The 12568-nt window shown below is 37.3% G+C and overlaps 1 protein-coding gene across 3 annotated transcripts in view; it reads left to right on the forward strand.

Moving 5' to 3' along the window:
• DHX29 (DExH-box helicase 29) overlaps nucleotides 1-12568 on the forward strand; it is a 46385-nt gene that overhangs the window by 15563 nt on the left and 18254 nt on the right. For 2 of the 3 annotated variants that reach the window (XM_058732436.1, XM_058732447.1), the window contains exons 7-12: nucleotides 1196-1322; nucleotides 2326-2484; nucleotides 4467-4632; nucleotides 4890-5013; nucleotides 6260-6868; nucleotides 8545-8688. In XM_058732436.1, coding sequence (XP_058588419.1) covers nucleotides 1196-1322; nucleotides 2326-2484; nucleotides 4467-4632; nucleotides 4890-5013; nucleotides 6260-6868; nucleotides 8545-8688 — 1329 coding nt within the window. Of the gene's footprint in view, nucleotides 1-1195; nucleotides 1323-2325; nucleotides 2485-4466; nucleotides 4633-4889; nucleotides 5014-6259; nucleotides 6869-8544; nucleotides 8689-12568 lie in introns of those variants that run through there. The other variant, XM_058732458.1, reaches the window with a different exon arrangement.

A 12568-nucleotide genomic window follows, 5' to 3' on the forward strand; every position in this document is an offset into this window, starting at 1 on the left:
AGACCAGAAGATTTTGATCCCCAAAAAATGAATTTGACTTTTTTTTCTTGGGAAGAGCTTCTCAAAGTTGGGGGCAGGTGAGTTACAAGAATTTGGTATTTTAGGTCAAAATTAAAGTGCTTAAAGTGGTTTGGAATATTTAGTAGCGTTCAAGGTGATTTGGAAAGGATAGGGAAGCCATTTGGTAGCTTTTGCACTTCCTCAGGTATGAAATAATAAGGCTCCAAATTGGTATTGGAATTGGAAGGCAACAGAAACATTTAAAGCAAGAACCAATAGAAAGTCTTGGTTTACTGAATAAAGAAGTTAAGGAGCTAAAGACAGCAAGAGATTTGCAGGTGGAGGGACAGTGGTATCAATGGCAGAAATAGGAATGATGGAAGAATGAGTGTGATTTGGGTGAACAGGAGGTACAGACAGCTAACGCTTCTGTTTACACTGTATCAGTGTGTTCTACACAAAGTGGTTCCAGACTTCAGCTCGATGTGCTGCCTTAGTTGATCTCTTTTCCATTCATGTTAACAGTTGTGTTTCATAGCAGCATTATACATGCCCTTATCTTCACCTTGTGCATTGATGCTTCTCATCTGTACTTTGTTAACCTAAGGAAAAAAACAAATTTGAGTTTAATTTTAAACTGCGTCTAATGTTTGCTCAGTGGAACTAGTCCTTAAGTTTTATAACACCCATTTTTACCAGAGGCCTTTTTTTTTTTTTTTTTTTTTAATGTCCCTATTTTCTACAAGAAAGAGATTATGGAAAGGTAACTTTCAGATGAATATTATTATTATCTACACAATCCTTTATGTAAATTATGTATAAAAACAAAATACTTCCTTTTTACAGAAATGAGCTTACTTAACTTTTATTCTGTAGTTTTTAATTTTATTAACATGTCAAGGAAATTTTCCATGTGGATCACCCTCATTCTTTTGGTACCTCATTTTTTTTTCTAATGGCTGACAGATTTTCTCTGTAGATGAGTACCTTTGATTTGCAGTTTTTCCTCTTCTGTCACTACTACCTACAAATCTGCACCTTTGTATTGTTTCTCTGTGAAAAATTCCTAAAAGCAGATTTGCTGGATCAAAGAATAAGATTAAAAGATCATAGGTTTTTCTATAATAAATTGACAAATGACTTAACTGATTTTGTTCTTTTTTAAATTTCTGAATCAATATCTTCTTTGGAACAGAATGAAAGGTACTTGCACCTTGCAGCAAAACTTCTGGATGCAAAGGAGCAGGCAGCTACCTTTAAACTAGAAAAAAACAAGCAAGGCCAAAAAGAGGCTCAAGAAAAAATAAGGAAATTTCAAAGAGGTAAACACTTAAAAATTCTTAGGTATAGGGGCGCCTGGGTGGCTCAGTCGGTTGAGCGTCCGACTTAGGCTCAGGTCATGATCTCGCGGTCCGTGGGTTCAAGCCCCGCGTCGGGCTCTGTGCTGACAGCTCAGAGCCTGGAGCCTGTTTCAGATTCTGTGTCCCCCTCTCTCTCTGACCCTCCCCCATTCATGCTCTGTCTCTCTCTGTCTCAAAAATAAATAAATGTTAAAAAATTAAAAAAAAAAAATTCTTAGGTATATAAATGTCTCTTCTTTTTTTTGGCTTTCCTGGCATGGAGGTTGCCTCTTCTTGTCTACTCTTTCCTAACGGTTTATACCTGGGATTGGTAGGCTTTCTGTAACAAGGCAAATAATAAATATGGTAGGTTGTGTGGCCCATATAGATGCTCTCACAACTACTGAACTCTCCTGTCACAGCATAGAAGTAGCCATTGGTAGTATGTAAATAAATGGCTATATTCTCATAAAACTTTATGGATACTGAAATAGGAATTTCATATAAATTTTCACATGTCACCAAATGCTTCGTATATTTTTCAACCAGTTAAAAATACCAAAATCATTTTTAGCTTATAGGCTATACAGAAACAGGCAGCAGGGCTGGATGCGACCCATGGGCCATAGTTTGTCAGCCTTTGAAATATACCATAAAATACCATCCTCATTCAAAAAGGAGAGTCAGGTACACTTCCATGAGCATTCATGTCTAATGAGTATGTTTTTCCAGACCTTCTACATCTGTTAAATAATTCATTTAAAACATTTTACTATATGATGGGAAAATAAATTGCCTCTGACTTCTAGCATAAATTCCAAGTAGAAAGTGTTGAATAACTGGCTGCAAGGAAAAAGAAAGAATGCTGTTCTAGTTTTTGTTGTTGTTGTTTTGCAGTTTTTTTGTTTGTTTTTTAACCGTCTCTGCAAAGTAAAGAGACATAAAAAACAAATACAACAAAGCACAATTCTTTTTTTCTTGGTAGAAATGGAAACTTTAGAAGACCATCCAGTATTCAATCCAGCCATAAAGATTTCACATCAACAGAATGAAAGGAAAAAGCCTCTTGTAGCCACAGAAGAGGAAAGGGCTTTGAACTTTAACTTATTTGAAAAATCTGTACCTGCTACTGAAGAAGAGAAAGGTAAAACAAAGGGAAAGGGTTTCGAGGTGAAAGTAGTAAACTGTCAGTGAAAATACAACTGAGAAATTGTTAGTTTCTAGCAAACTACATAAGCAAACATCTAGCAAACTACATAAGCTGGCAGTAAAGTTACGCTTCCACATGCTGTCTTGGAAAAATAATAATTATGATAACTTTTGTAGCATTTTGTAATTTTAAGTATCTTGTTTCAGCCTCATCTCTTTCCAGTCCATCCTCCAAATTCCTGCCAGAATTATTTCCATAACCTATCTAAATGTGATTTCCCTGTTAAAAACCCTCAATCAGTAGTAAGTCCATACTTATCAAGGCATTGAAGAGCCTTTGCATTCTACCACAATCTGCCTTCCCACTTTATTCTCCCAGCTAAGTACTGTAGCCGCAACATTCTCTAAAACGTGTTATTTCATGGCTCCATGATTTTGCTCATTCTGTTATCCCCTACTTGGCCAACCTTACCCTCCCTTCAAGGTTAACTCAAACAGCCCTAAGAGGACTCTGCCATGAGTACTGCCATGCCACTGGATGTGTGTAATGGTGCATTTATTTGTGCTAAGTACATTATTGATATAGCTTGTATGATATTTATCTGTACTATAGTCAAGTCCTATGCTAAATTGTCAGTTTTTTAATTATATATTCTTTGATAAATATTTATTGAATTTTTATTGTTTATAATGTCAGTTGCTATACGTACAGTAATTAACAAAATAACCTAGTCCTTGCCCTCTTCAAGTGTATGGTCTTGTAGGGGAGATAAGCATTAAATATACACAAATATTTAATTATAAATTGTGATGTATGCTATCAGAGCAAGAATACTGGTGTTTAATATTAGATATAACAATGGGGCTGTTGATTTGCTCTGAGATCTGATAGATGATTAGGTGTCAGCCCAGTGATACCTTGGTGGGAAGAGCCACCTTAGAAGGAGGGAGACAGTACATTGGAAGTCTAAGGTAGAGAAGACGTAGAGCAGACTATTCAACAGAACACTCTATGATAGGAATGTTATATATCTGGGCTATCCAGTGTGATAGCTACTAGCCAAATAGGAGTAATGGGCACTTGAAATGTGATTAATGCAACTGAGAAACTGAAAGTTTAATTGGAATTAATTTAGATTTGTTCATGTGTGGCTACTTCCTCTGTACTGGGCCAAGCAGGCTTAGAGCATTTGAGGAAGTGATTGCCTGCCTGTGTGGCTATAATAGAGTGAGCATGATAAGCAGAGATGGACCATGAAAAGGTTTTAGGCAGTGGTGAAGAATTTGGACTTCATTTTATACATAATGTGAAACCAATGAAGGTGGCGGTGGCGGCAGCAGCTGTTAAGCAGAGAAATGACATCTGATCTATATTTTTTTCAAAAGATTACCCTTCCTGTGTGGTAGCCTCCCAAATACTATAATTCAGAGTACCCTGAACAATTCATCACATGGTTAGTTATCATAGATATTTTATAAGAATGGATGAGTTACTCAGGATACTTTTTTTTATTTTTTATTTTTTATTTTTTATTTTATTTTATTTATTTTTTTTTTTTAACATTTTTTATTTATTTTTGGGACAGAGAGAGACAGAGCATGAACGGGGGAGGGGCAGAGAGAGAGGAAGACACAGAATCGGAAACAGGCTCCAGGCTCCGAGCCATCAGCCCAGAGCCTGACGCGGGGCTCGAACTCACGGACCGCGAGATCGTGACCTGGCTGAAGTCGGACGCTTAACCGACTGCGCCACCCAGGCGCCCCCAGGATACTTTTTTTTAAAGATTGAGATATTCAGTGGTTTTATCCATTAAGAGGATTTCCTTACATCTCTCAGAAGAGCAAACTTTTTTTTTTTTAAACCTATTCTCTTCTAAAGGTCTTTTCCCAAAATTGAGAGGACTTTGATCACTCAAAAGAGACTACACATTACCACATGACAATTTTTAAAAAAACAATCTTTGTCTATCATTTTAGAGAAAAAGAAAGAACCTCATGATGTAAGAAATTTTGACTATACAGCTCGAAGCTGGACTGGAAAATCTCCCAAACAATTTCTGATCGATTGGGTCAGGAAGAATCTTCCCAAGAGTCCAAATCCTTCCTTTGAAAAAGTTCCAGTAGGTAGATACTGGAAATGTAGGTATGTTTTTTTGGTTAATTGAATGAACTTTTAGAAAAATCTAAGATGGAAAATCTGTTTCTTACATGTTAAGTAGACATATTTAGGAAGCTTTCTTATTCCACATCTCAGGTTGATAGTGCTGATACGTTATCTAGTACAGTGTCTTCATTAGAAATATTTAATTAATTAATGTAAACTTAGGTTCAGTGTGAATGGAATTCTGACTTTTTTTTACTTCATTAATTTTATTTTAAAAATCTTTGGCTTCCTTGTAGGGTAAGAGTAATCAAGTCCGAAGATGACGTATTGGTAGTATGCCCTACAATCTTAACAGAAGATGGCATGCAAGCTCAGCACCTGGGAGCAACTCTAGCTCTGTACCGTTTAGTGAAAGGGCAGGTGAGACTTTTTAAATTGATGTGTCTCAAAAGTCATTCGTGGAGTAGTGCGTGTACTGTACTTTGCCAACATAAAACTATGAGCATATGGAATGTATTTAACGATGGCCTTCGGTGCCAGTTTTTACTTAGCGCTTCTTCAGATTAATCCTCGTTTAATGCTTACTTAGGATTTTGACTGCGTCTTACCCCTAAACATAGCTTGGTCTTTCTGTCCTTAGACCAGAGGCTCTGAACAATTTCACTGGTCTAGTTTTTCAGGCTGTACTATTTTATGGATTAAAAATAGTTGTTCTAGGTTGGTTGAAGTAAGGAGAATTTTTAAACAGTTTAATGCTTATTTAAATGTTATGTCTCTCTTGAATGTTACATTTTTTTCTCACTTTTGAAAAGTTATAGAACTTAGTTCCAGTTTTCAATTTTAGAATATATGAACTATAAGCTTTCAGGTTTAAGAAAGATTGAAGTACTTCTGAAGGAAGCTTTTTTTTTTTTCTTGGATTGTTGGATTGTCAACATTTCTTTTTTGCAGTAAATACATGTTCTTCATGGGAAATTAGAACCACTGGAAATTTTAGACCCTGATGAAGTGGAACTCCAAACGATAGTTCTTTTCCAGCTTCTGCCAGTAAAAATTTGTAATGTCTTTATTTCACCTATTTTGCAAAAAGGGATCATAAGCTAAGCTTAATTGATAGAAGTAACTCTCAGTGTTATAGAGATCATTGTGGGCTCTTTTATGACACAGAATTAGGACAACTTAGATTCACTTCACTGTAGTTTATTTTAAATACTTTGACCTGTAATATCATTTACCTGCCAGCATCTCAGAGGGAATTTTCTTTCAGAAATGCTTTATGAGTCACCTACATATTTACATAGTACCACTGCAGGAATAAATAATAAAAATATACTCAGTAGTTTGCTCCAGGAATGAGCACTTTTCATGTATTAGAAGTTTACTTTAGAGCGTGTCTGTAAGGGAGATATTAGGCCCATTTTACCAATGTAGAATCTGAGACACAGGTTATTTGTCGAAGGTCACACAGTAAGTTTAGAAGCCTGAAATATGATATGCTATTTATAAATTTGCATCATATGCATGTGCATCTTAAAGTAGTAACTAAGAGACAAATTACATTTTAAGAGGAAAATAGCTATCCTTCTAAGTTCCAGCCTATTGAATTTTAATATTAAGTAATTAGTGAAAATAACATACTGGGTTTTTTTTTTCCCCCCCTTTATAGTCTGTGCACCAGTTACTTCCTCCCACTTACCGAGATGTTTGGTTGGAGTGGAGTGATGCAGAAAAGAAAAAGGAAGAATTAAATAAAATGGAAACCAATAAGCCACGTGATCTTTTTATTGCCAAACTTCTGAACAAATTGAAACAGCAGCAGCAGCAGCAGCAACAGCATTCTGAAAATAAGAGAGAAAACTCTGAAGATCCTGAGGAATCTTGGGAAAATTTAGTTTCTGATGAGGATTTTTCTGCACTGTCCTTGGAATCAGAAAAGGCAGAAGATTTGGAACCTGTTAGAGCCCTCTTTAGGAAGTTGCAAAGCACACCTAAGTACCAGAGACTTCTAAAGGAAAGGCAGCAGTTACCAGTGTTCAAGCATAGGAATTCAATTGTTGAAACTCTTAAAAGGCACCGGGTAGTGGTTGTGGCAGGTGAAACGGGGAGTGGCAAAAGTACTCAAGTACCACATTTCCTCTTGGAAGATTTGCTTCTAAATGAGTGGGGAGCTAGTAAGTGTAACATTGTCTGCACGCAGCCCCGAAGAATCTCAGCAGTGAGTTTAGCCACAAGAGTATGTGATGAGTTGGGCTGTGAAAATGGACCTGGAGGAAGGGTAAGATGTCGTTCAACTCCATCTCAGTGAGTGGTGACATTACTCATCTGTGCTCTTGGGATCCAAATGACACCTGTACAGTGTATGAGTTTTGACACTGCTACTGGCTATTCACTAGCAGAATAACTGCAAAATATAGAAATTAATAAAATTGCTTAGAACCAAATATGAATTCCAGGTTGCTACAACTCAGCTTAATTACACTTTGAATTGTTCTTTCTAGAGATGGTATTTAACATTTTTTTTAATGTTTTTTAATTTATTTTTGAGAGAGAGAGACAGAGTATGAGTGAGGAGGGGCAGAGAGAGAGGGAGGGAGACTGAGAATCTGAGGCAGGCTCCGAGCTGTCAGCACAGAGCCTGACATGGGGCTTGAACTGACAAATCACGAAATCATGACCTGAGCTGGAGTCAGACACTTAACCGAGTGAGCCACCCAGGCGCCCCTAACATTTTTGCTTCTGTCTTTAAGATAGGTAACCCTTCACTAAAAATTTTTGTGAAACATGGTATGGATTTCTCTCATGGAATGTAAGAAGAAAAAACATAATTTCTATCTTATAAGGAACTTATGTTAAGAGAATAACAGACATGTACATACATGGCAAATAAAAGAATGACCTTAGAAGGGAGCCTGGCTGGATCACTTGGTAGAGCTTGTGACTCTTGATCTCAGGGTTGTGAGTTCAAGCCCCACATGGGGTGCAGACATTACATACATACATACATACAAAAAATTATTTTAAAAATAACTGAAGAAATAAAAAAATGTGATGAGAATAGAAGTCACCTCAAGATTCCCATGAGGCACCACTACTGGTATGAGACCAGTTTAACACTGGCAGCTTTTATGAAATCTTGACAGAAAAGTAGACCAAATTGTAGGAACTGCTCTAAATTTTTGTCCTGAGTACCTCAATATTTTGTTGCAAGATAATTTAATTAGAATACAATAATCAATCTTTGATGGTACCTGGAGTGAACAGCTTTTGTGTCAACACTTTGAAAAGATCAAAAGTTTTTCTTGTTTAAAGTTAGCAAACCAGGGGCACCTGAGTGGCTCAGTTGGTTGGGCATCTAACTTCAGCTTGGGTCATGATTTCACAGTTCATGAGTTCGAGCCCTGTGTCAGGCTCTGTGCTGACAGCTTAGAGCCTGGAGCCTGCTTCGGCTTCTGTGTGTCTCCCTCTCTCTCTGCCCCTTTCCTGCTCATGCTCTGTCTCTCAAAAATAAGTAATTATTAAAAAAATTTTTTTTTAAGTTAGCAGAACAAATTTTATAGTATTATACAATTGAAGATATTGGGACAATAATTTTAGTTAATTTGGGACACCTGGGTGGCTCAGTCGGTTAAGCATCCAACTTCGGCTCAGGTCATGATCCCACTGTTTGTGAGTTCGAGCCCCACATCAGGCTCTGTGCTGTAAGTTCAGAGCCTGGAGCCGGCTTTGGATTCTGTCTCTCCCTGTCTCTCTGCCCCTCCCCCACTCACATTCTGTCTCTCTCTCTCAAAAATAAATTAAAAAACGTTAAAATTTTTTTTTTTAATTTCACTAACTAGATTTCCTTAAACTGCCCTACTTAGTAGCAGGATCAGCACCTGTGCTTCATTTCTTAGCTCTTGTTTCCCAGATCACTTATGAGACTCTTATCTCAACCTTATGTTGTCCCTATAGAATTCTTTGTGTGGATATCAGATCCGGATGGAATCTCGAGCTAGTGAATCTACAAGGTTACTCTATTGTACAACAGGAGTTTTGCTAAGGAAACTTCAGGAAGATGGTCTCCTAACCAATGTGTCTCATGTTATTGTAGACGAGGTGAGTATATTCTGTAGTCGTGTTCAGATAAATTCTAAACAGTTTCACGTTAAAAGGATGCTATTTCTAATACTACCTAACATTTTCTTCATGCTTATTAAATGCCCCTGTGTATATAATAATTTAATTTTCTCTAACAAATATGTCTCATGTTAATTGTTTTAATACCATATGGCATTTGCTATATGCTTCTGACTGTATATATATAAATTCATTTAACCTTTCCTGAAATCCAGTGAAGTAGATACTGTTATCTCCTTTGACAGTTGCCCTGAGGCACAATGAGGTTAAAATACTATGTGTAAGTTCACACTGCCAGTAAGTTCTGCAACTAGGGGGTTCAAACTGAAGCCATCTGGATGCAGTCTGTGGTGTGTATACTGCCTCTTAACTACATTGGGTTGTTAAAGGATTTTCCTTAATTCGTACTAAAAAAAACCAAGAAATCTTCATCATTTACTCTATAGATATATCCCTCCTTGAATCAGATTTTTTTTTAATGTTTATTTTTGAGAGAGAGGAGCAGAGAGAAAGGGAGACAGAGAATCTCAAGCAGGTCCCACCTTGTCGGTGCAGAACCCAATGCGGGGCTTGAAGTTACAAATGGTGAGATTATGACCTGAGCAGAAATCAAGAGTTGTATGTCCTTGGATAAAATTTTAATGCACACTTAAATTGAATGTTTAAATTGAAAATTTCCCCTTAGAATTATTTATTTTTTTTGAGAGAGAGAGAGCGAGAAAGAGAGAGCCTGTAAGCAAGGGAGGGCAGATAGCAGGAGAAGGAGAATACCAAGTGGGCTCCTTGCTCTTAGCAGCAAAGCCCAGCTCAGGGCTCAATCCCAGGAACTGTGAAACTACGACCTGAGCTGAGATGAAGAGTCACACACTTAACTGAATGAGCTACCCATGTGCCCCTCCCATTAGAATTATTTTAAATGGTGCAGTAGCCTACCACATGTAAACTGATTTGCTTTGTACATGATTTTGTCAAGAAGAAATAAGATACATAGCATTTCTATTATACAAGAACTATTTAAAAAATTTTCCCTGATGTAAAGTTTTTATAAATGTCTGTTAATTCACTAAATTCAGAAGGAAGTATTAAAGTTCAGTCATTCATTGATTTTTAATTAATAGACTACATATAGATTGTTCGGTCATTTTCCTCCTTTTGCTTAGAAAATGGTACAAATAGGGGCGCCTGGATGGCTCATTCAAATGTCCGACTTTGCCTCAGGTCATGATCTCGTGGTTCGTCAGTTTGAGTCTCGCATCGGGCTCTGAACTGACAGTGTGGAGCCTGCCTGGAATTCCCTCTTCCCCCCTTCTTTCTGCCCCTCCCCGGCTCATGCTCTCATACATATGCACTCTAAAATAAATAAACTTAAGGGGCGCCTGGGTGGCTCAGTTGGTTAAGCATCTGACTTCAGCTCAGGTCACAATCTCGAGGTCCCTGAGTTCAAGCCCCGCGTCGGGCTCTGGGCTGATGGCTCAGAGCCTGGAGCCTGCTTCCGATTCTGTGTCTCCCTCTCTCTTGGCCCCTCCCCCATTCATGCTCTGCCTCTCTCTGTCTCAAAAAATAAAAATAAAATAAAATAAATAAAATAAAATAAAGGTAAACTTAAAAAAAATAAAATAAAATAAACTTAAAAAGAAAATATTACAAATATGGCAAGATACAAAAATGAAAATAAAAACCTATAATCTCATATCCCAGAAAAAAAAATAATGGTTGACATTGAATATGCATATTTATATGTATATATATTTAATAATATGAATGTATCTCTTGTTACAGTCTCTAAAATTTGATCGCCTGATATAAGTATGGCTACTCCAGTTTTCTTCTGACATCCATTAGCATGATAGACGGTTCTCCATCCCCTTACTTTCAGTCTGCAGGTGTCTTTAAGTCTAAAACGAGTCTCTTATAGGCAGCATATAGAGGAGTCTTGTTTTCTTATTCTGATACCCTTTGTCTTTTGATTGGAGAATTTAGTCCATTTACATTTACAGTGATTATTGAAAGACAAAAATTTAGTGCCATTGTGTTGCCTGTACAACTGGCATTTCTAATGATATTCTCTAGTCCTTTCTAGTCTTTTGGTGTGTTTTTGTTTTGTTTCTTCTCCAAAGAGTCCCCCCCACTTAGGGGCACCTGGGTGGCTCTGTCGGTTTAGCGTCTGACTTCAGCACAGGTCATGATCTCATGGTTCACAAATTTGAGCCCCATGTTGGGCTCTGCTGACATCTCAAAGCCTGGAGCCTGCCTGCTTCAGATTTTGTCTCCCTCTCTCTCTGCTCCTTCCCCGCTCATGATCTGTCTCTCTTTCTTTCTCAAAAATAAACATTTTAAAAAATGTAAAGAAAAAAAAGAGTCCCCCCCCCCGCCCCTTAAATTTTCTTGCAGGGCTGGCTCAGTAGTCACAAAATCCTTTAGTTTGGGAAACTCTTTCTCTCTCCTTCTATTTTGAATGACAGCCTTGCTGGATAAAGAATTCTTGCCTGGACATTTTTGCGATTCCGCACTTTGAATATATCCTGTCACTTCTTTCTGGCCTGCTAAGTTTCTGTGGACAGATCTGCTACAAACCTGATCTGTCTTCCCTTGTAGGTTGAGGAGTTTTTTTCCCCTTGCTGCATTCATGATTTTTCCCATGTCTGTGTATTTTGTAAATTTGATTATGATACGCCATGGTGATGGTCAGCTTTGTTGAATCTAATGGGAGTTCTCTTTGCCTCTTGGATTTTGATATCTGTGACTAGGAAAGTTTTCAGCTATAATTTGCTTATGTAAACCTCCTGCCCCTTTTTGTCTCTCTTCATTTTCTGGCACTCCTATGATACAATGTTACTCTTTAATAAATCACTGAGTTCTGTACATCTTGTATCATGATCTTCAGAATTTGTTTCTTTTTTTTCTGCTTCATGATTTTCCACAATTTTATCTTCTGTATCACCGATTGGGTGCTCTACTTCATCCATCCTCACCATCACAGCATCCATTCGCAATTGCATTTTGGTTATTGCATTTTTAATTTTGGCCTGACTAGGTTTTAGTTTTTTTATTTCTGTAGAAAGGGAGTCTCTGGTGTCTTCTATACTTTTTTCATCCCTAGCTAGTATTCTTGTAATCGTGATTTTAAATTCTAGTTCACACATCATACTTATATCTATGTTGATTAAATCCCTGGCTGTCATTTCTTCCTGTTTTTTCTTGTCTGGTAAAATCCTCCATTGTATCATTTTGGAGGAAGAAAAAATTAATAAATTTAAAAATTAAAAATAAAATATTAAAAAAAAAATAAAGGAAGCTGGATCCTAGGTGTGTTTTGGTCTACTTGTTGAGAGAAGCTTGATAGAAAAGAGAAAGGGAAAAAAAGTTTTAAAAAATTTTTTAATTAAAAAAATATAAAAATAGAATTAAAAAATTTTTAATTAAAAAAATTTGCTCTTTCTGTATCCAAGAAAGAGAAAGAAAAGAAAGGAAAAAGAAAACAGAAGGAAAAACAGAAGCAAAGAAAATGAACAACAAGCAAACAAAGTGAAACTTGAATGAAGTTATATCCAGTTTACCTAGAACTGCAATTTTGCAGCGCATTATATACTCTAGTCCGTAAGCTAAGCAGGTAGAAGGGATTTGTTCTGGTCTTCTAAGGGATGTCCCTGGAGGGTGCAGGTGGGTGGGGATGGGTGCAATGGCTCCCTTCTCCACTTGGTAGTGCTGCTTAGCTCACTGGGGTCATCTGTGCATGGTGAAAATGGCTTTCCCCAGCTCTCTAGTCTCTGGTGTGTGAATTTCATGCCCTCAGTCACCCCTTTGTCTCAGGCTGCCACCCACTCCCCGCCTTTACCCTGTGTCCAAGCTATCTGATTGC

This window comes from Neofelis nebulosa, chromosome 1 (genome assembly GCF_028018385.1).
Source record: "Neofelis nebulosa isolate mNeoNeb1 chromosome 1, mNeoNeb1.pri, whole genome shotgun sequence".
In the NCBI taxonomy this organism is placed as follows: Eukaryota; Metazoa; Chordata; class Mammalia; order Carnivora; family Felidae; genus Neofelis; species Neofelis nebulosa.